Source organism: Neovison vison, chromosome 14 (assembly GCF_020171115.1).
Source record: "Neovison vison isolate M4711 chromosome 14, ASM_NN_V1, whole genome shotgun sequence".
Lineage (NCBI taxonomy): Eukaryota > Metazoa > Chordata > Mammalia > Carnivora > Mustelidae > Neogale > Neogale vison.
In genome coordinates this window covers 39,561,408-39,580,027 of record NC_058104.1, presented here as the reverse complement: position 1 = coordinate 39,580,027, position 18,620 = coordinate 39,561,408, and the positions used below count along the sequence as shown (strand labels likewise).

At 57.6% G+C, this 18,620-nt stretch overlaps 2 protein-coding genes across 4 annotated transcripts in view; one reads left to right on the top strand and one right to left on the bottom strand.

The window, feature by feature from the left end:
• Positions 1–1,582: 1,582 nt before the first annotated feature.
• LOC122895633 (zinc finger protein 768-like) lies at positions 1,583–4,241 on the top strand. Its single transcript, XM_044233169.1, has 2 exons — positions 1,583–1,840; positions 2,138–4,241. Exons 1-2 carry the CDS (start codon positions 1,753–1,755, stop codon positions 3,712–3,714), a joined length of 1,665 nt encoding a protein of 554 aa, XP_044089104.1. The 5' UTR covers positions 1,583–1,752; the 3' UTR covers positions 3,715–4,241.
• Positions 4,242–8,835: 4,594 nt separating this feature from the next.
• LOC122895632 (integrin alpha-L-like) overlaps positions 8,836–18,620 on the bottom strand; it is a 38,379-nt gene continuing 28,594 nt past the window's right edge. For all 3 annotated transcript variants that reach the window (XM_044233166.1, XM_044233168.1, XM_044233167.1), the window contains 7 exons: positions 18,439–18,514; positions 13,887–14,000; positions 13,551–13,607; positions 13,356–13,454; positions 12,858–12,953; positions 12,015–12,125; positions 8,836–10,207 (listed from right to left, as the gene is read on the bottom strand). In XM_044233166.1, coding sequence (XP_044089101.1) covers positions 10,034–10,207; positions 12,015–12,125; positions 12,858–12,953; positions 13,356–13,454; positions 13,551–13,607; positions 13,887–14,000; positions 18,439–18,514 — 727 coding nt within the window. In that variant the 3' untranslated portion in view covers positions 8,836–10,033. The remainder of the gene's footprint in view (positions 10,208–12,014; positions 12,126–12,857; positions 12,954–13,355; positions 13,455–13,550; positions 13,608–13,886; positions 14,001–18,438; positions 18,515–18,620) is intronic.

Genomic DNA, 18,620 nt, shown 5'->3' with positions numbered 1-18,620 from the left:
GCCTCTGCATCACGCACACAGCGAGAACTTGGCTCATCCGTGGTCAAAGATCGCTACCAAAATACTTTCAGCAGCAAGAGTGAAAAACGGGGATAAGCATTGTTTTTCCAGAACCACTTTTCCCTTGATTCAAAGCTGCACCAAGGGCAGTGTTCCTTAGGTTTCCTTCTCCAAGCTTCTGTTCCAGCCGGGACTGGAGAGTGCTTCGCTCCCTTAAAGGCCAGAAGTTCCTCTGCTTCTCCTGAGCGTCACCCCCGCTCACCTGGAAGTAAGTCCCATAGGATCCCTGCCTCTCCGGGAGAAAATCCCCGAACCAGGGACTAAGGCTCTCACTTCGGGGAAAGGTGGAAGGGACAGGCGAGTCATAGAAAGGAAAGCAGCCTCCTCGGCGGATCGGCCCTTGGGCACCAGGAACCTGCGCGAGAAAGGAAAGGGCTGGCAAAGGAAGCGCGCGGGAGCCCGGGGCGGGGAAGGCTGTCCCCCTCCAGATCCTCGGCTTTCTACAGGGAGGTAAAGGGGGCGGGAGAGGTTCTGAAACCTCCCGGCCGCCCGCGGGAAGGGGGACGCCGGGAACCTCCCTCTGAGCCCTCCCGCAGGCCTTTCCGACGGCCGGACAGGCGGAGCCGGCCCGCCCTCCTCCCCGCATCCAATCAGAAAGGCGCCTCGTGTTCCCCGGCGACCAGTGACGCCTAGCAGTTGGTGTAGGGGAGGAGGCCGGACGACGAGAGGACGAGCTCCCCGGCCAATCGCTGTGCTGACTGGGAGGTGGGGGCGGTGCCTCCGGAAACCGGAGGCGGAGCCGTTTCCTTGGCAACGATCCCAGCCCTCCCAGAGGGGGCAGGGTGGAGATTAGGAGGAGCGGAGAGGGAGGGGCCAGGAGGAGTGGGGGGTGGGCGCGCCGGTGAGGCGCAGTGGAGTTCGGGTTGGGGGGGTGCGGTCCCCGATTCAGGAGCTCAAGGCTGGGGGGTACGTCCAGGTTCCCGAGGCGCGGCCGGAGCTCACCCCAAGGCCCGGGAGGGGAGGGGAGCTAGACGCCGCCCCCGCTGGCGCCGGGAAGCGTCGCTCCTTCTCGCTGACCTTGGTCTCGCTCGTCGCCTCGCCCTTGGCCGTAGGCCCTGACGGACGCAGGGCCCGGGTGACGGACAGATAGGTTCCTGGACGGACGGAGACCCAGGGCAGAGAACACCAACCGCCCCAGCTTTTCCCGCCGGCTCCGGGGCTCTTCGTCATTCCCCACCTCAAAGCCGGGGCCATCCAGCCCAGGGTTAATGCCAACGAGTTTCCACCTCCAGCCGCTCCTAGAGAGGCCGTGGCGCGAGCCGGCGGGGGAAACTGGCCTCGGACGGACACTTCCTGTGCGGGGGGGAAGGGGGGAGGGGGTCGGACAGCCGCAGCCCAGCGGGGGCTGGGGGGCCAGACGGCGGGGGTCGCGGGCGGGGAGCGGCGTTCGGGGGCGGCAGGGCGAGTCGTGAAGACCCTCGCCACCGAGGTCACGACGCACGGGGGCCTTGGAGGGCCCCGGGGCAAGGCGAGACCTTGGGGGTGGGGGCGGGGCCGCGGGTAGGGGAGGGGCCCGGCCGGCCAGAGAGGCCCAGGGTCAAGACGTCCGGCCTCAGGGGCCCGGGCTGGGCAGCCGGGTCCCTTGGGCGGCGCTGAGCAGGCGAGCGGCGAGGGCCCGGGTCTCAGGGGACTCCGGCCTGATCGCAGGATCGTCCGCCATCGCCGCCGCCGCCGCACTGGGAGCCGGCGGGGATGGAACGGGAAGCGTCGCCGTGGGGCCTCGAGCCCGGGGACGTGCAAAGCCCCGACGAAGTGGGGAGCCCCGAAGGGTCCCTCAAAGGTGAGGGAGGGAGCGCCTTTCCGAGGAGCGTGCCTGGGAGCGGGAGCGGGAGAGGGGGCTGTGGGCCGTCGGGGGCGGGGGAGAGAGGGGGCTTGGACACCTGGCGCTGGGAGGAAGCGGGGGCGGGGACTGGACGTCCTGGGTCCGCGGAGGGGGAGGTGGGAATTTCAGCACCTGCTCTAGGGCCAGCGACCCTGCCGGAGGAGGAGGGAGACGTTTGTGGCAACGAGTGGTGGGACCAAATGACCTTCCAGGCCCCACACTACCTGGATTTTCTGTAATTCTCTGATCCTGCAGGCAACGTGAGTGAGAATGAGGAAGAAGAAATGTCTCAACAAGAAGGCAGTGGGGACTATGAGGTCGAAGAGATACCCTTTGGGCTTGAACCCCAGAGCCCTGGGTTTGAGCCACAAAGCCCTGAGTTTGAACCCCAGAGCCCCAGGTTTGAGCCTGAAAGCCCAGGTTTTGAGTCCCGAAGCCCTGGGTTTGTGCCCCCAAGCCCTGAATTTGCACCCAGAAGCCCTGAATCAGGGTCTCAGAGCCCTGAGTTTGAAACCCAAAGCCCTAGGTATGAGCCTCAAAGCCCTGGGTATGACCCCAAAAGTCCTGGATATGAACCCCGGAGCCCTGGGTATGAACCCAAGAGCCCTGGGTATGAACCCCAGAGCCCCGGGTATGAATCCCAGAGCCCGGGATTTGAGCCCCAGAATCCCGAGTTCAAAACCCAAAGCCCCGAATTTGAAGCTCAAAGTTCCAAATTCCAGGAAGGTGCAGAGGTGCTTCTGAATCCCGAGGAAAAGAACCCCTTGAGCATCCCTTTGGGAGCCCACCCCTTGGACTCCTTCACCCAGGGGTTTGGGGAGCAGCCCACAGGGGGCCTACCCCTAGGGCCACCTTTTGAGATGCCCACAGGGACCCTGCTGGCCACGCCACAGTTTGAGATGCTCCAGAATCCCCTGGGCCTGACAGGGTCCCTTCGGGGCCCAGGCCGGCGGGGTGGCCGGGCCAGGGGTGGGCAGGGCCCTCGGCCCAATATCTGCGGCATCTGCGGGAAGAGCTTCGGGCGGGGCTCCACCCTGATCCAACACCAGCGCATCCATACGGGTGAGAAGCCCTACAAATGTGAGGTCTGTAGCAAGGCCTTCTCCCAGAGCTCTGACCTCATCAAACACCAGCGCACCCACACGGGCGAGCGGCCCTACAAGTGTCCCCGTTGTGGCAAGGCCTTCGCCGACAGCTCTTACCTGCTTCGCCACCAGCGCACCCACTCGGGTCAGAAGCCCTACAAGTGCCCGCACTGTGGCAAGGCCTTCGGCGACAGCTCCTACCTCCTGCGGCACCAGCGCACCCACAGCCACGAGCGGCCCTACAGCTGCCCCGAGTGCGGCAAGTGCTACAGCCAGAACTCTTCCCTGCGCAGTCACCAGAGGGTGCACACGGGGCAAAGGCCCTTCAGCTGTGGCATCTGCGGCAAGAGCTTCTCCCAGCGCTCGGCTCTCATCCCCCATGCCCGCAGCCACGCCCGCGAGAAGCCCTTCAAGTGCCCGGAGTGCGGCAAGCGCTTTGGCCAGAGCTCGGTGCTGGCCATCCACGCCCGCACCCACCTGCCGGGCCGCACCTACAGCTGCCCCGACTGCGGCAAGACCTTCAACCGCTCCTCCACGCTGATTCAGCACCAGCGGTCCCACACGGGCGAGCGGCCCTACCGGTGCGCCGTGTGCGGCAAGGGCTTCTGCCGCTCGTCCACGCTGCTCCAGCACCACCGGGTCCACAGCGGGGAGCGGCCCTACAAGTGCGATCACTGTGGAAAGGCCTTCTCGCAGAGCTCCGACCTCATCCGCCACCAGCGGACCCACGCAGCCGGCCGCCGCTGACCTGGGGCCCTGCCTGGGGTGGGGTGGGGAGGCGGTGGGCGGCGGAGAAGGGGCCGGCGGGGGCTAGAGAGATTGTTAAGAGGGAATAGTGGAAACGCCGGGGGAGGATGGAGTTGCTGAGGGCCGGGGTGGAGGAAGGTGCGTGCCCTGAAGACTTCTGGCAAATGGGCTCTGAAGAGGGGTTGGAGAGAGGCCAAGCAGGCAGTGGGAGGTTCTGGGAGACATCCAGAAAAGAGGTCAGCGAGATCTGGCCTTCGGCAGCAGCATGGCCCTTCGTAGGTGCCTGGCTTGGCAAAGCGCTAGGCGGGGGTGGGAGGGGAGGGGGGAGGGTTACTAATTACAGTGGGGTAGCTTAGATGGGTAGCTACTGAGACCCTCATTGAGTCAGGAAGGGGTGAGGGTAGGTGGGGTGGGGAGTGGGGCCCTGGGTGGGGGCACCTGCCTCAGCGCAAACCCCAGCTCCCTTGTCTTCCTCAGGCTTTGGAGCCCCTGAATTTGAGTTCAATAAAAACCTTTATGTGATAAAAGAGACTTGTCCTTAAAGTGTGTTTATGGGCAGTGCCCTGGACAGCGGGAGACCCTCAGTGATAGCTACACAGAGCCGGTGAAGCCATAGGGACCTGTCTGGGAAGTGCTTTTATGCTCCAGGTTTCCCTTGAATCTTAAAATCTGATGCTCAGGAGACACGGCCTGCCCATACATCCCCAACTTTTGTCTCCTGCTTTGAAGCCGGCACAGACACAGAGGGAGTTCAGTGTAGGAGGCGTGAGAAAGCTTTTGACTTTGTGGGATATCCCTTTCACCAAACACAAAGGGTGTGTCCTGGTCCAGAGAACAGACCCTGTTCTCAGCCAGGCATCCAGCCTGTGCTCCGTCTCTCGGGCTCCCAGCACCTAGCCTGCCCTCCTCCTCTCGCCTCCCCAGCCAGAACCTCGAGTCCTCCCGGTATGCGGACCCTGAATGACCAGAACCACAGAGAGTGCCTGGAGTCCCGGCCCCACCTGTAGGGGACACACAGCGGACCCAGTGAGAGGATCCGAGGACTCACCTCAAGACCCACCCACCAAGCTGGGCCTGATTTGCCACACCTCTGCCTCTTTTTTTAGGACCCCTGGGCCTGTTGGTATCTCCCTGCTCCCACCCCACCTTCATCCTAATTTTCTTTCCTATATCAGTCTCACCCCTCCTAATACGTGGCCCTCAGGAAGGGAACGGAGAGTTGGAACCTGCAGTGAATCTGTGGGATCCTGGGGTGTGGCCTGCCTTGACCTTGGACAGGCCACACCTTGGGGAATCACCCAGCTGCCGGGAGCATCTTCAGCTGAAGGCCTACAAGGGCCCAACGGCCCTGCAAAGATTGTTTCATGCCATTCCAGGGATAACTGACCTGCTTAAAGTCACTCCGTGGACAGAAGGCAGGTGAGACGTTCCGACCACATCTGCCGGGCTCCATCAGTCCCAGCGACTCGGCCACACAGGCAGAGGCGAATCAGGGCTCTACAAGGGCTCTTGGGCCTCAAATCCTGGAGTCACCCCCAGGCCCACACCGTCCTCAAGGCCTTATAACTGGCCAAGAGCAAATAACTTCTCTAAGGATGTTTCTTGCTTTCTTTCTTTCTTTTTTTTTTTTTAAGATTTTATTTATTTGACAGAGATCACAAGTAGACAGGCAGGTAGAGAGAGAGGGGGAAGCAGGCTCCCTGCTGAGCAGAGAGCTTGATGTGGGGCTCGATCCTGGGACCCTGGGATCATGACCTGAGCCGAAGGCACGGGCTTTAACCCACTGAGCTACCCAGGTGCCCCTCTAAGGATGTTTCTGTCCAGTCTCTTATGTTCTGCAAGCTCTGAAAGGAGCCTTAGAAATCACATAGTTTGGGGCGCCTGGGTGGCTCTGTCAGTTAAGGGTCTGCCTTCTGCTTAGGTCATGATCTCAGGGTCCTGGGATCAAGTCCTCATCAGGCTCTCTGCTCAGCTGGGAGTCTGCTTCTCCCTCTGCCGCCACAGAGAGAGTGCTTGTGTGCACTCTCTCTGACAAATAAATAAAATCTTGAAAAAAAAAAAAAAGAAATCACACAGTTCAACACAGTTTGGTTGTGTTTGGTAGTGTCTTTTTTTTTTTTTTAAAGATTTTATTTATTTGACAGAGAGAGATCACAAGTAGGCAGAGAGGCAGGCAGAGAGAGAGGGAAGCAGGCTCCCTGCTGAGCAGAGAGCCTGATGCGGGGCTAGATCCCAGGACCCTGAGATCATGACCTGAGCCGAAGGCAGAGGCTTTAACGGACTGAGTCACCCGGGTGCCCTGTGTTTGGTGTTGTTTTTTTTTTTTTAAGTTTTAATTAGTTTTGGAAGTAGAACATTATTTTTCAAGTAAAATTTCTTGGTCTTTTAAAGATCTGTGTAAACTTTATGCACATTCTGGTATAGGTACCCTACTGCATGTAATTCCAAATATTAAAATACTCCACATTTAATATAGTTCATGTATGGAACTACAAATGTTAAATAGAAATGCATCTGACTACCAACGTATTACATTTACTTTAACATTTATTTCAATTACACAATTTAATTTTCATAGTTTGGAAGTGATTTTTTTTTTCCCAGCTCCCAAACTTGTTTGAAGGCCACTGAAAGCCGCAGCCTAGAGTGCTTCACTGATGAAGTTGCCTGTTTGCTACTTAGGAACCTTGGTATTTAAAGCAGGTTGCGGGGGCGGGGTGGGGGGCGGTGCTCAGCTGCTCACTGACACACCCCTCTTCCACATAACCACTCCTGAGGTCCTCCAGATCCCAGGTGGAGCAAGCCCAAGAAGGGCATGCATCTTTCTCAAGGTCAAGTCCAAGAAGGGCACACATCTTTCTCAAGGTCACGGTGAAAAACCAGTGCCAGGTCTTTTGACTTGCAGTCTGATGTGCCGCTTTGCCAACACTGTCCTGCCCAACTAAACGATTTTTTCAAAAAATTAATAAATAAAATAAAATAAATATATAAATAATAATAAGATAAATAAATAAAATAGAAATAAATAAATAATAAATACTTTTGTTTCTTTGTCAGAGAGAGATAGAGATATCACAAGTATGGGGAGTGGCAGGCAGAGGGAGAAGCAGGTTCCCCACTGAGCAAGGAGTCCGATGCCGGGTCAATCCCAGGACCCTGAACCGAAGGCAGATGCTCAACCGAGCCACCTAGACATCCCCACAATAAACCATTCCTATTCCTCACTTTTTTTTTTTCTATTCCTCACCTTTATCAAGCACAAGTGTGCTTCCAAAAGTTCTAGACCTTTCGCAAGTGTTACATCATGTTCAGGACAGCTCTGAGCGATATACAATTATTATTCCCATTTTACAGATAAAGAAAAGAGTCCCAGAGAGGGTAAGTGACAGCCCCATAGGGCACAGCTTCGAAGCAGCAGAGCCTGGACTCCAGCGCCTGACTAGTTTTGACTATTTCCCAGCGATACTAAGGTGTTCCTTTTTCACTTTGTGCCACGGGGACGGTGTTTTCTAGAGGCTACATGGCCTGTGAGAACATATGTCATCTTTCTGACTGCTTGTGGATCATGTGGGTTTGGGTGTTCATATGTTATACATTTTTCTCCATTTTAATTTCGAATTGGATAAACACCAAGAGGTATAACCCATATAAACAAAAACTCTGGAGATCTTTAATTTTTCAGAGTATAAAGGGGTCCTAAACCCAAAACATGTGAAGGCCACCGAATCAAACACTTATTTGGACATCTTCTCTGTTGCCAGCCCTGATGAGGGGCCAGTGTTGGTAACACAAGTGAGCAAAGACTGAATCCTGCCTTCTAGAACCTCCCAGTCTCGAGAGAAGAGCCCACAGTCAGTGTCCTGTGTTCTGATGGGGTATTCAGTGAAGACGAAATGGGTCATTTTGTCTAGCTACTGAGAAAAGCTTGGGAGTGTTTTGAAGTAGGAAGATTTTTAAGGACAGAAGGGGGTGGTGGAACTGGACAGGTGGAAAGGGGTAGAGCGTTTGCAAAGACACAGGTGGGGAAGGATACATAGGTATTTGCGGACGGGGGCTGTTAAGCGAGTCGGGATATAGACTCCTGGGCAGGATGAGGGCAGGTTCCTGAAACGAACCTCCCAGATTTTCTGTGCTATTTTGCTCCCATCCCTGATGAAAATATTCACACTTTGTGTGTGCATCACAGAGCATCGCAGATGTGAGAGGACCCTCCCAATCCCTCTCCAACCTGCTCTCTTGCTTTACCCTCTTCACAACCTCCTCGACACCTGGAATCCCATTTCTACCTTTTCACTCCGCTTTCCTACTGGGGTGATGCTTCCTGGGGGCAGGGACTTGTCTGTCATGTTCATTACCATGCCCTTGGGACACAGATCTTTCACGAAATACTGCATGAATCCATAGGAGCCAACAGAATTCGGAAACCTATAGATAACTGCGTACTTTTAGCATTTCTGAGATATTCCTGCCCTTTAGAACATTCTTTCCCCTTCTTTCTGGGAAAACGGGCCTCACTTCTTCGTTCCTGAGGTCTTCCGTAAGAGCCAGCCCCATGGTTCCCTGGGTACTGGACCAGAAGGGAGTTGATGAGGTTGAAGAGACCAGCAGGCTTTGAAATACTGTTCTGGGCCTTTTGTGCCAGGCTTGAGAACGTTCGCTTACTCCCCTGTAGGCAGAAGGCAACCATCAAAGGTCACCGCTTGGGAGACCATAGGTTGCTTCTCAGCATCCAGTGCTGGACCCAGAGAGCTGGGCTGAGAATTACCCCATTTCTACCCCTAAAACCACCCCCTTCCTGGGGGTTCTACTGACCACAAGAGGGCAGCATCGAGGAGCGGGACCCCACCCCCTCCTAAAGGTGGGGGCCTCGGGATCAAGCCCCACCAATTGTTACTGTTGTTTTTTAAAAAGGCCAGGAAGGGTGCGCTCCCACACCTTGATGCGTTGTCAGTGCCTCCTGCACATCAGTCTCCGAGCGTTGTCAGAACAAGAAAAGAAAAAAAAAAAAGAGGAAGAAAGAGCTGTTTGGGTCCCACTTAGAGAAAAGGTTGAGAAGGAAATATTCATTTCCTTGATCCAGGCTGAAATGGGGCACCAGCATAAAAGCATCACAAAATTGGATGGATTTTCACATTTATTGGGTAAACAGAGGCAGGCACTGTGCTTGGTGCCGGGAGCCGGAGGGACAGACTCCGCCTGCGCCTTGAGCTCATCATAGCCTCCCAGTGGTGGCCGAGGTGGGTCATGAGGCATCCGGGGTGTGTGTGTGGGGGTGGGTTGGAGCAAGGGGACAGAAGCCGGGGAAGACCGAGCCTTGAAGTGGGGGGAGATGTCACGCGCTCACCCAAACGTTTTCTGGGTCCTCTCACAGGCAGCCTCACTGGGCCGCTGAAACTGCGGCAGCCGCTGCCGTGTCTGGCTCCGTGACATCTCCAAGGTGAACAGGACCGGTATGGCCCTGACCCCCACCGAGTCCACGGTTGGATTTGAGGTTGGATTTGAGGCAAACATGAGCTGCGCTGTGAGGGAGCGTGCAGGCGAAAGGAAGCTTGTGTAACAGGGGAAAGGAGAAGCCCTTTGTGGGGGGGGGGGCAGGGGGCTGCCCCGAGGCCGTTCTCCCTGAGCTGAGAGCCAGGGAAAGGGCTGGGGAGGAACGTTCCAGGCAGAAGGAGCCGTCTGGGTGAAGGCAAGTGAGACAGGAAGGAGCTTGGCTCCTGAGGAAGGCCGGTGTAACTGCAGCTCAGGAAGGGAGGCGGACAGTCTCCGGAGGAGGCCGGGAAGGCAACCCTGGCACGTTAGGGATGTTCTGCGGGTTCTGGAAGGCGTGGGAAGGAAGCCGGTGTCCAGCCCCAGAGCCGGGGGTCTGTAGTGACACGGATCAGGGTTGCTCTCTGGCAGCAGACGGAAAGCTGACTGGAGTCCGGGCAGGAAACTGCAGGTTCTGGGAGTCTGAGGCCTCTGGGGACATCCAAGAGCAGGGGGTGCGAGGGCCGGTCGCTAGGCCCTGAGATGGCAGCTCTTCCAGATGTAGATCGGATGTCCTCTTCCGGGGGAGGGTACTAAGAAGGACGGGGGGAAGCCAGAGCCAGCTGCCGAGGACAAGGCCTGCCCTCTGTGGCCTGCCCGGCCATCGCTCATGAACCCTGACCAGGAGCCCGCAGAGCCGGCAGCCAGGAGGGAGCTCTGTGTTCAGGACAGCGACACCGAGGCCTGGGTGGGGGCAGTGACTTGCCCGAAGACACACAGCGAGACTAGGTCGAGGCAGAGGGACCCCAGTCTTCCGAGTCCAGTCCTGGGCGCTCTGCGTCGGGCCTGGGCCTCAGTCTTTGCCACCTCCGTCCTGGGCTTCCTCCTCGTGGAGGGGCACCAGGCAGCCCGGGTCCCCGGCCTCGTCCATAGACTCTGGCTGGTCAGAGGCTTCTCCAGGGATTCCGTTGGAAGCTTCCGCAGTAGCCTCCATCTTCTCCTTCAGGTTCCGTTTGAAGAAGCCAAACTGCAGGAAAACAAAACCGGAATGAGCACAAGGGCCATGGAACACTCTGGACCCGTCGGCCTCGCAAAACATGAACGGGCGCCCATGGCTGTGAGTCACGCGTGGTACCCGCTCCAGGGCTGGGGCGAGGCGTCTGCCACACCGGCTTCCTGGCAACGTGCCGAAAAGCTGAACGCTCAGCAGTTCATTCTTCAGGCTCGTCAAAGTGTCCTTTATTTGGGGCGGGCAGGTTGACTATATCCAGTAACACTAACGGAAGGGCCTGCGCTCCTGCAGCGCTTAGTGCGGGCCCCATACTCTCTGTTGAAAGCTCAGAACATACACATTCTTCCTTTTTCCCCAAAACATGTATGTTCTTTGGCTCAGCCATTCCAGCTCCAGCAACTCATTCTAAGGAGCTTTTGGACGAGTGCACAGAGATGTGGGAGCCAAGAGCCTTTTTCAGTCATTGTTTAAAACAGGTAGATATTAGGGGCGCCTGCCTGGCTCAGTCCATGAAGCGTCTGACTCGGGGCATGATCCCGAGGTCGTGGGATGGAGCCCCGAGTCAGGGTTGGGGGTGTCCCTGCTCAGCGGGTGTCTGCTTCTCCCTCGCCCTCTGCCCCTTGCCCCCTGCTTGTGCTCTCCCTCGTCCGGCTCGCTCTCAAATACATAAATGAATGATCTTTAAAGAAAGAGGTAGAAATTACAAACAATCGGAATGTTGATCAGTGGGGATCTCATCAAGGAAAAGGCAGGGCATCTGGGCAGCGGCAAAGGAGCGCAGGTCACAGAGCAAGAGGTGGGCGTGGCTCGCGCGGAGGGACCGAGAGACAGCACCCCGCGGAGACGCAAGCCCCAGAGCGGTTTATACGGGATCCTTCCGTTTACGTTTTCTTTTCTTTTCCTTAGATCTTATTTAGTTATTTGAGACAGAGAGAGCGCACAAGCAGGGGGAGCAATAGCAGAGGGAGAGGGAGAAGAAGCAGGCTCCCCGCTGAGCACGGAGTCCGACACGGGGGCTCGATCCCAGGACCTCGGGATCATGACTTGAGCCAGAGGCAGAGGCTTAACTGACCGGGCCCCCCAGGCGCCCCACTTTTATGTTTTCTACCTATATACACAGACACTGACTTTTTCCCTCTGCCTCTTCATGCTCACACGTATACACACATTTAAACAACAAAATTAGAACCTGGAAGAACAGAAACCAAATGGTTGTTAATGACGACCCTGGGGGAATGCAACAAGAAGAAACTGATTTTCTGCGCTTTTCTGGAGGATTTGAGGGTTTCATACGGAACATCTGTCCTCGGGCATTCTTCACCTGGCGACTCCTTCAAATCCCAACTCAAACGCCTCCTCTCCTGGGAGGCCTTCCCGGACTCCCCCAGCCTAAGTGAAGTTCAGCGTACGGGCCGTTGAGTGGAGCCCTTATCATGTGTGCGCCTGTCTCCACCATTAGACTGGGAGCCCCCCCAGTGCGTCCGTCTCCACCATTAGACTGGGAGCCCCCCCAAAGGCAGGGACCATATCTGTGGTATGTCTCTCTGTGTCCCAGGGCCCGGCCCTTGAGTCGTGGGCGCCCCCTCCTTCCCTGGGTACCCAGTCCTGGTTCTGCCAGCACCTGGTGGAGGGATGGGGGGAAGTCTCGTTTGCTCTTGGGGCCTCATGAGCCTTATCTGTGGAAGGAGGGAGTGGGCCGAGGCCACCTTGATCTTTAACGGTCCTGGACCTTGACAGTCTCTGCCCTGACTCCTGCGAACCCCCTTCCCCTTCCCCCAGCCTGGCTGTCTAAGGCAGGCCCATGGCTCCCAGAAGCTCCCACCTTATAGAGGACGGCGAAAATCACCAGCAGCACCAAGAGCCCTCCGATGCCGCTCAGCACGTAGACGTAGAGCATTTCCTTCTCATAGACGATGTCCACCTTCATGAGGACCTGCAGGCGGAGAGCTGGGGGCATGAGAAGGCTCTCCCACCTCTGACATGCTTGTGAATGGCTAGGTCTTCGCGGCTCTGGTCGGGACTGCTGCCCCACACTGCCAGGCTGGCCTGGATGCCTCCCTCCAGGGAACCCCCACCCCGACCCCACCCCATGCAGCCCCCGGAGCCAGCAGGCGGACATGCGCATGACCCAGCAGAAGCCCGGATGTGGCTGTCTTGAGGCCAGAATGAAATGTCAGAATCTCGGCCCAGCATGCCAAACCTTCCAGAACCTGGCTGAGGCTTACCTAATGAGGGGCAGGTTCCCTTGCCCTGCTCCGAGCTTCCCGCTCTGCAAACCGCCTTGCCACCCTCTCGCCTGGGCGGCCTGAGCCCCCATGCTCGCTGCTCGTTCTGCTTCGAGCGCTTTCCAGCCACGCTCCGAGTGGGCACGGGGTGGGTACCCTCTGCTGAGCTGCCATCACACGGATCTCTGCCTGACGCATCTCATCAGACGGGTGAGCTCATAGCCTGCCTGCGTGCCCACCGGTGGTGGCAGGGAGCCCATGGCACCGCCCTCCACGGCCCTCGCCAAGACCAACTGCTCTGACTGCCTGGAAGCTCTTCCTTCTGGGCCCAGCCGGGGACCTCTGGCTTCTGCTCTAGCTCCTCCAGCTCCGCCCCCCGGGGCTCTGCAGAGCCCTCCACCGACCTCTGTTCCTGGGCTTCTGAGAAGCTAGAGCCCTACCTGGGCCAGGGAGGCGTTGCTGCCATAGAGGTGGAAATGCTTGCTGCTGTTGAAGGAGACGGAGAGGGAGCTGCAGAGGCTGAACATGGAGGGGGCCTGTGGAGGGCAGTGGGAGACGTCAGGCCGGGGAAAACAAGGACCAGAACCTGCTGACTTCTGCACCCCACCTTGACTCAGGGGGAGAAGCTGAGGACAACGGGCCCTGGTGGGGAGCGCCACGGGGGCTGAGTTCTCCACTGGAGCGTCCTAAGGGGCCACGCCCCACTGCTGGAAGGAAATTTTCCCTACAAAGAACCCAGAAGAACCATCCATAGGCCCAGGAAAACCGCCTGGCAAATTTCAAGCAAATCACGGATGTCTTTCATCGGCTGCTGTGAAAGGATCAGGGCTTCGCATCCGAGTGGTAAAGAAAAATGTAGGAAGCCCATCTGGTGGGGAGCCCGCTGCTTCTCCCTCAAGCCTCCCGATCCACTGCACCTGTTGCCAGCAGCTGCTAACCTTGATCTCCCCCACCAGCTCCACAGTCCCGGTCACTTGGACGAGGATCTCCTCCTTGAAGTCAAGTGGACAGTGAAACTTGGCTCTGGGCAAACAAGGCTGCCGAGAAGGAAGAGAGCGGGGGTCAGAGAGGCCTGTGCTCCCACCTGCACTCTGCCGGCCCCCTCCCCAACTTCTGAGCCCACAGGCCCGGACCTCAGCCTCGCTGGGCAGCCTCTCCAGATCCTCACGATAGCAGGTCACAGGAGGGTCCTAGGAGTGATGAGATGGGGTCCTCGCTTAGTCCAGAGCAGAGAGGGAGGACGCTGGCCCCTCCTCCTCCTCCTCCTCCTCCTTAAGGCCAGAACGTGGCCTCCCTCTCCGTTCCGGGGCATCCCAGTTCACCCCCACTGGCCCTTGGCAGGTTCAGAAATCACTGAGCCCCACAGGACGCGTCCCTCCTCACTCCCTTCCCACACGTCTGTACCCGCCTTAGGAGCTCACTCCCACCAACCCGAGTGTCCCTCCTTCCCCCGGGCCCCGGCTACTTACCATCTGCACATTCCACTCATGTGTGATGGGCCCCTCGCTGTGAGGCCCCGGCACCCCAACCACGGCCTCCAGGGCAGGCACGTTGTGGTCGTAAACAGAGGGCTGAATCCTCACCTAGGACAGAGGACGTGGGACAGCAGAGCCCTAAATGCTGGCCATCCCTCCAGAGGCAACGCTCACTGGCTGAGGCCTGAGGGCCTGCTCTTTGCCAGGCGGCGGGCAAGGACAGCTCGTCCTCGAAGCTTGCCCCTGCGGGCGGCATGTGCCTCTCTGCCTTCTCCGAGGGCAAACCTTCGAGGCGATCGGCTGACGCCCCAAGGAGAGGGCAGGGCTCCCCCATCCCCACTGCATGTTCCCACAGAGCTCTGCGGCCCCAGCAGGACAGGGGTCTGTCTGTCCAGGGGCTGCATGCTCCACGAGGGCAGCAGCTGGGGCTCCTTCTGCCGACGACTCCCTGCTGCCTGACGCACTGTCGAGCACACAGTGGGCCTCCAGAAAAGTCAGGGTTCGAATGCGTGAAAGAAGGAAGGGCACGTACCAAGCACAGAGGCGAAAGTTGTTTGCACAATGCAGGTTGGGAAGGACTTGCTCTGGGCGTGGGACTGATTTAAGAAACGAGGCCTGAGTGCCCTTTAGATGAGAGGGCCAGCTTGGGCGAGGGCTGGAAGATCCAGAAGCCGGGCAGGAGTAACTCAGGAGCCGCAGCACGGAACGGCTCAGGGAGGCCGAAGGGAATCTCAGAGCCCGGCTGAAAGGTTCTACCACGGGTCACTTGGCAAACATTTGCGGACGCTTGAAAAAGATCAGGTCCATTAAATTAAAAAGGCCTACATCAGAGTGGCCTTTGAACTTAGCCGTAGAAGACTGAGGAGAGGGGAACAGAGGAAGGTGGGGGAGGCCCCCAGGGAGCAAAACTGCAGGGAGTCAGGACAGCACGAGGCAGGTGAGACCCGGAGGGAGGTGGGGGCCTGGGACAGAGAGGACAGACACACGTCTGGAAAGGAAGCTTGAGGTAAGGCTGTGTGCCCAGAGGGCCTAGAGACCAGAAATCAGGGTCCCTCAACTAGGCAATGGTGAGCCACGGAAGTTAGCTGAGGAGGGCAGGCTCGGGGGGCTCCCGCACAGCAGGCCCAGAACAGAACCAAGTGGGGACAGCAGGCCAAGGTCCACGCCGGCAGCCTGTGCCAACAGGGGCCAGAGTCGGAGCAGTCGTGGGGGCCAAGGAGACAAGAGAACACGGACTAGAAGTTGAGGCCGGGGCCACGCCTAGAGGAAGGACAAACTCGCCCAGACTCGGAAATTTTACTTGAGGAAGAGGGTGGTTTTGAGCACCGCCGAGGTGGTGTTGGCTTAGGGGAAAGCGGCACACTTGGTTTAGAACACACGGAGACAAAGCCTCAGGGGGAAAAATGGCACGCTGAGGTATATACCCAAGAGAAAGAAAACCTATCAGCACGGAAGTCTGGGCAGGAACATTCGAGCAACACGGTCTATAAAAGCCAGAAAGTGGAAACCACCGAGGTCTCCACCAGCAGACGAGCAGACGAATCTAGCGTGGCCTACCTCATGGTGGAATATTACCTGGCAAGAAAAAAGAGCATAGCACGGGCCTGGGCTACAGCGTGGATGATCCCAGCTTCTGGGAACCCACAGAAGCCCGTCACTCTTTAAGACCCGGTACTGTAGGATTCCTCCCCTACGTGAAGGTTCTTTCTGGAATAAGATAAATCTTCTAAAATTAGATTGTGGTGATGGTCATACCACTTTGCAAATATAAGAGTCACTGAAATGCACACGATTTTTTTTTAAGATTTTACCTAGTTATTTGAAAGAGGGACAAAGCACAAGCCTGGAGACGGGCAGAGGGAGAGGGAGGGACAAGCAGACTCCCCACTGAGCAGGGGGCCCTGATACTGAACCCAGACCCCGAGATCAGTATCTGAACTGAAGTCAGACCCTTACAGGACTGAGCCACCCAGGTGCCCTGGATCCGCACGCTTTAAAAGCGGGTAAATCAGGGGCGCCTGGGTGGCTCAGTCAATGAAGCCCCTGCCTTCCTGCTCAGGTCGTGATCTCAGGGTCCTAGGATCGAGCCCTGCATCTGGCTCCCTGCTCAGCGGGGCATCTGCTTCTCCCTCTCCTTCTGCCCCTCCCCCTCATTCGTGGGGTCTCTCTCTCTCTGAAATAAATAAATAAAATCTTTTTTTAAGAAGCAGGTAAATCATACGGACTGTGACTTGTATCTCATTCTATCATGACCAAAAAAAAAAAAAAAGATGTTTGAAGACATCCTGGTGGAGAGCAGTGACAGGCTGCGGGGGACAGAGGAGCCGGAGGGTCACAGTGTGGACTTGGGAGCCGCAGGGGGACTCGATGGCGGGGTGGGCAGTGGTGCAAGCGTGCGGGCCCCCGCGGTGGTCGCTGAATGCTGGATCTAGGCCCGGGCAGCGCTGTCATCCGTGCGTCACCGAGGGGACGGCTGAGGTTCAGGGAGACTGGTTTGTCTGAAGTGATCGGGGAGCAGAGTTGGCACCTGAGCCCCAGCTGGGCCTCCCGAGACCGGGACGATGGTGCTCCATCACCTTCCTCGGATGAGGGTGAGAACAAGCCTCACAGCAGCCACCGCTTTGCTGGCTGACGTGTCGAGTGCGAGGCAGAACACTTCACAGGCATCGTCCTGGTTTTTCCTCTTAACAACCCCATAAAGTAGGTGCGATTATTATCCCCATTTTACTGACTGAGAAACTGATGCCCAGAGAGGCTAAGCAAACCGCCCAAGGCCACACAGCTTGAAAGGGCAGAGCTTCGAAAAGCTTTCGGGTCTGGCTGAAGCTTGTGTGTCCGAACTGGCCAGGGGAAGAGGAGAGGGAGGACAGGGAGGAAGCAGACCCTGCTCGCACGGGACTACCCGGCCTGTCGCGCTTACTAGAGACCCCAGGTGACCTCCCTGTGGCAAAAAAAAAAAAAAAAAAGAGCCTAACAGGAGAGCTTCTGGCAAGACGGAAAGATCACCAGTGTCCCAGGCTGAGCTGGGTTTAGCTAAAACAGAGATCATTAGGGTCTTTAGCAAGAGAGTGGCCAAGCACTGGGCCAGGCAGCCAAAGGCAGAGCTTGAGATGCTGGGGGGTGCCGAGGGGGCTGGAGGAGGCTGGAGGCATGTGGCCAGGCTGACTTGAGAGAGAGAGAGAGAGAGAAATGGGGCATGTGTGGGGGAGGGGAGCGCAAAGGGTTTGCGTGGGTCCCCAGAGGAGTGGGGCAAGGAGGGAAGGAGGCTTCCACAGTCGCTGCGGAATCTGCAGCCGGCGCACAACACCTGCCCCAGCCATTAACCACCCCCACTTCCCAGGCACTGGGCCAAGCACCCCATGAGGAGTAAGTAAGCCACTTCACCCTCACGACCGACCCCTGCAAGTTCTTCCAAACGCCATGTGTCACAGCAGGGAACCGAGGCATGGACAGTGAAGCCCTTGGCCCAAGATCACACAGAGATGGAAGGGTAGAGTTGGGGCTTGCATCCACGCCTGCCCAAATCTTCCCCACTGTTCTGCTGGTAAAAGGACTAGTCTGCCAACCTCCTTGGGGAACCTGGAGGCATCCCCGTGACCAGCACTAGAAACCAAGCCTAGTGGCCATTCTCTGTGCAAATGGACACCCGAGCTCCCCAGGGGGGAGGTCATCGTATCCCAGTGAGATGGCTCCAGCCTCTGTTCTTGTTCGACCCGGCTGGGGTCCCTTTCTTGGGGGGCCCTGCCCCAGTCTGCCCTGATGCCAGTGTGGCCGTGGGCAGAGAGAGTTTCTCTGTGAGGACTCAGTTTCTTCCACCGGAAAACAAGAATGGCCTTGGGGGAGTCGGCACCTATTTCCGTCTCAGAGGTTACCTCGAAAAGAGCCTTAGGCCCTCGAGCTTTAGACCCAGGGGCGGCCTCCCTCTTCTTCCCTCCCATAATGAAGGTTGCTGTTACAGCCCCGAGCGCATGGCACTGAGAAGCGACAGATCGTTAACTCAGAGGTTAAACTCATGAATTCTGGTATTTCAGTAAGTGCTGCAATCTGACCTTTCCCCTTTAGGAGCTGTATAACCTGGCAGGTCGCTGGACCCCTCTGTGCTGTGCATGTCTCATCTGTACGCGGGAATGGCTGCACCTCTGCCTTCTGCGGCTCTCACGGGTTGGGGGAGAATCATAAGTGGGGGTGGAGGTCACACAGATAAAGCTCCAGGCACAGAACTTGGGTCGGGTGAGGGGTCGGGGGTCCCCGACTTACATAACTGCTGCCCCAGCAACTAGCCAAGTACCCGGACTAGAGCAGTGGCTCATGAAATGTGTGCATGAAAATCTAGGTTCTCTCTCACCCACAGACAAAGTATCCGGTGCTGGAGAAAGGGGCTGGGGAGAGTCCGCAGAGGCTGTGAGGTGCTCTAGGGAGGATCGTGGGGTGAGGTGGAGGCCACTGGATTCGCCGAGGACAGGGCTGGGTCTCCGCAGCCTCGGTCCTCAGGATGGGGCTGAAAATTGCGTGACCCCCGAGGGCCTTGTCACACAGAGGCTCATACCTGGTAGAAGTGGTTGACAGAGTGGCTCCTGGGACCCTTGGGAGTGAAGCTGACATACAGTGTGGAGTTTTCCTTGCTGTGGAGAGAGGGAAGAGCAGAGGTAGAAAGGGGAAGACAAGGACCGCATCTCCAGCAGAGCAGGGACCAGGGGCCGGGGGAAGCCTCCGACGGGCCTCCCCAGG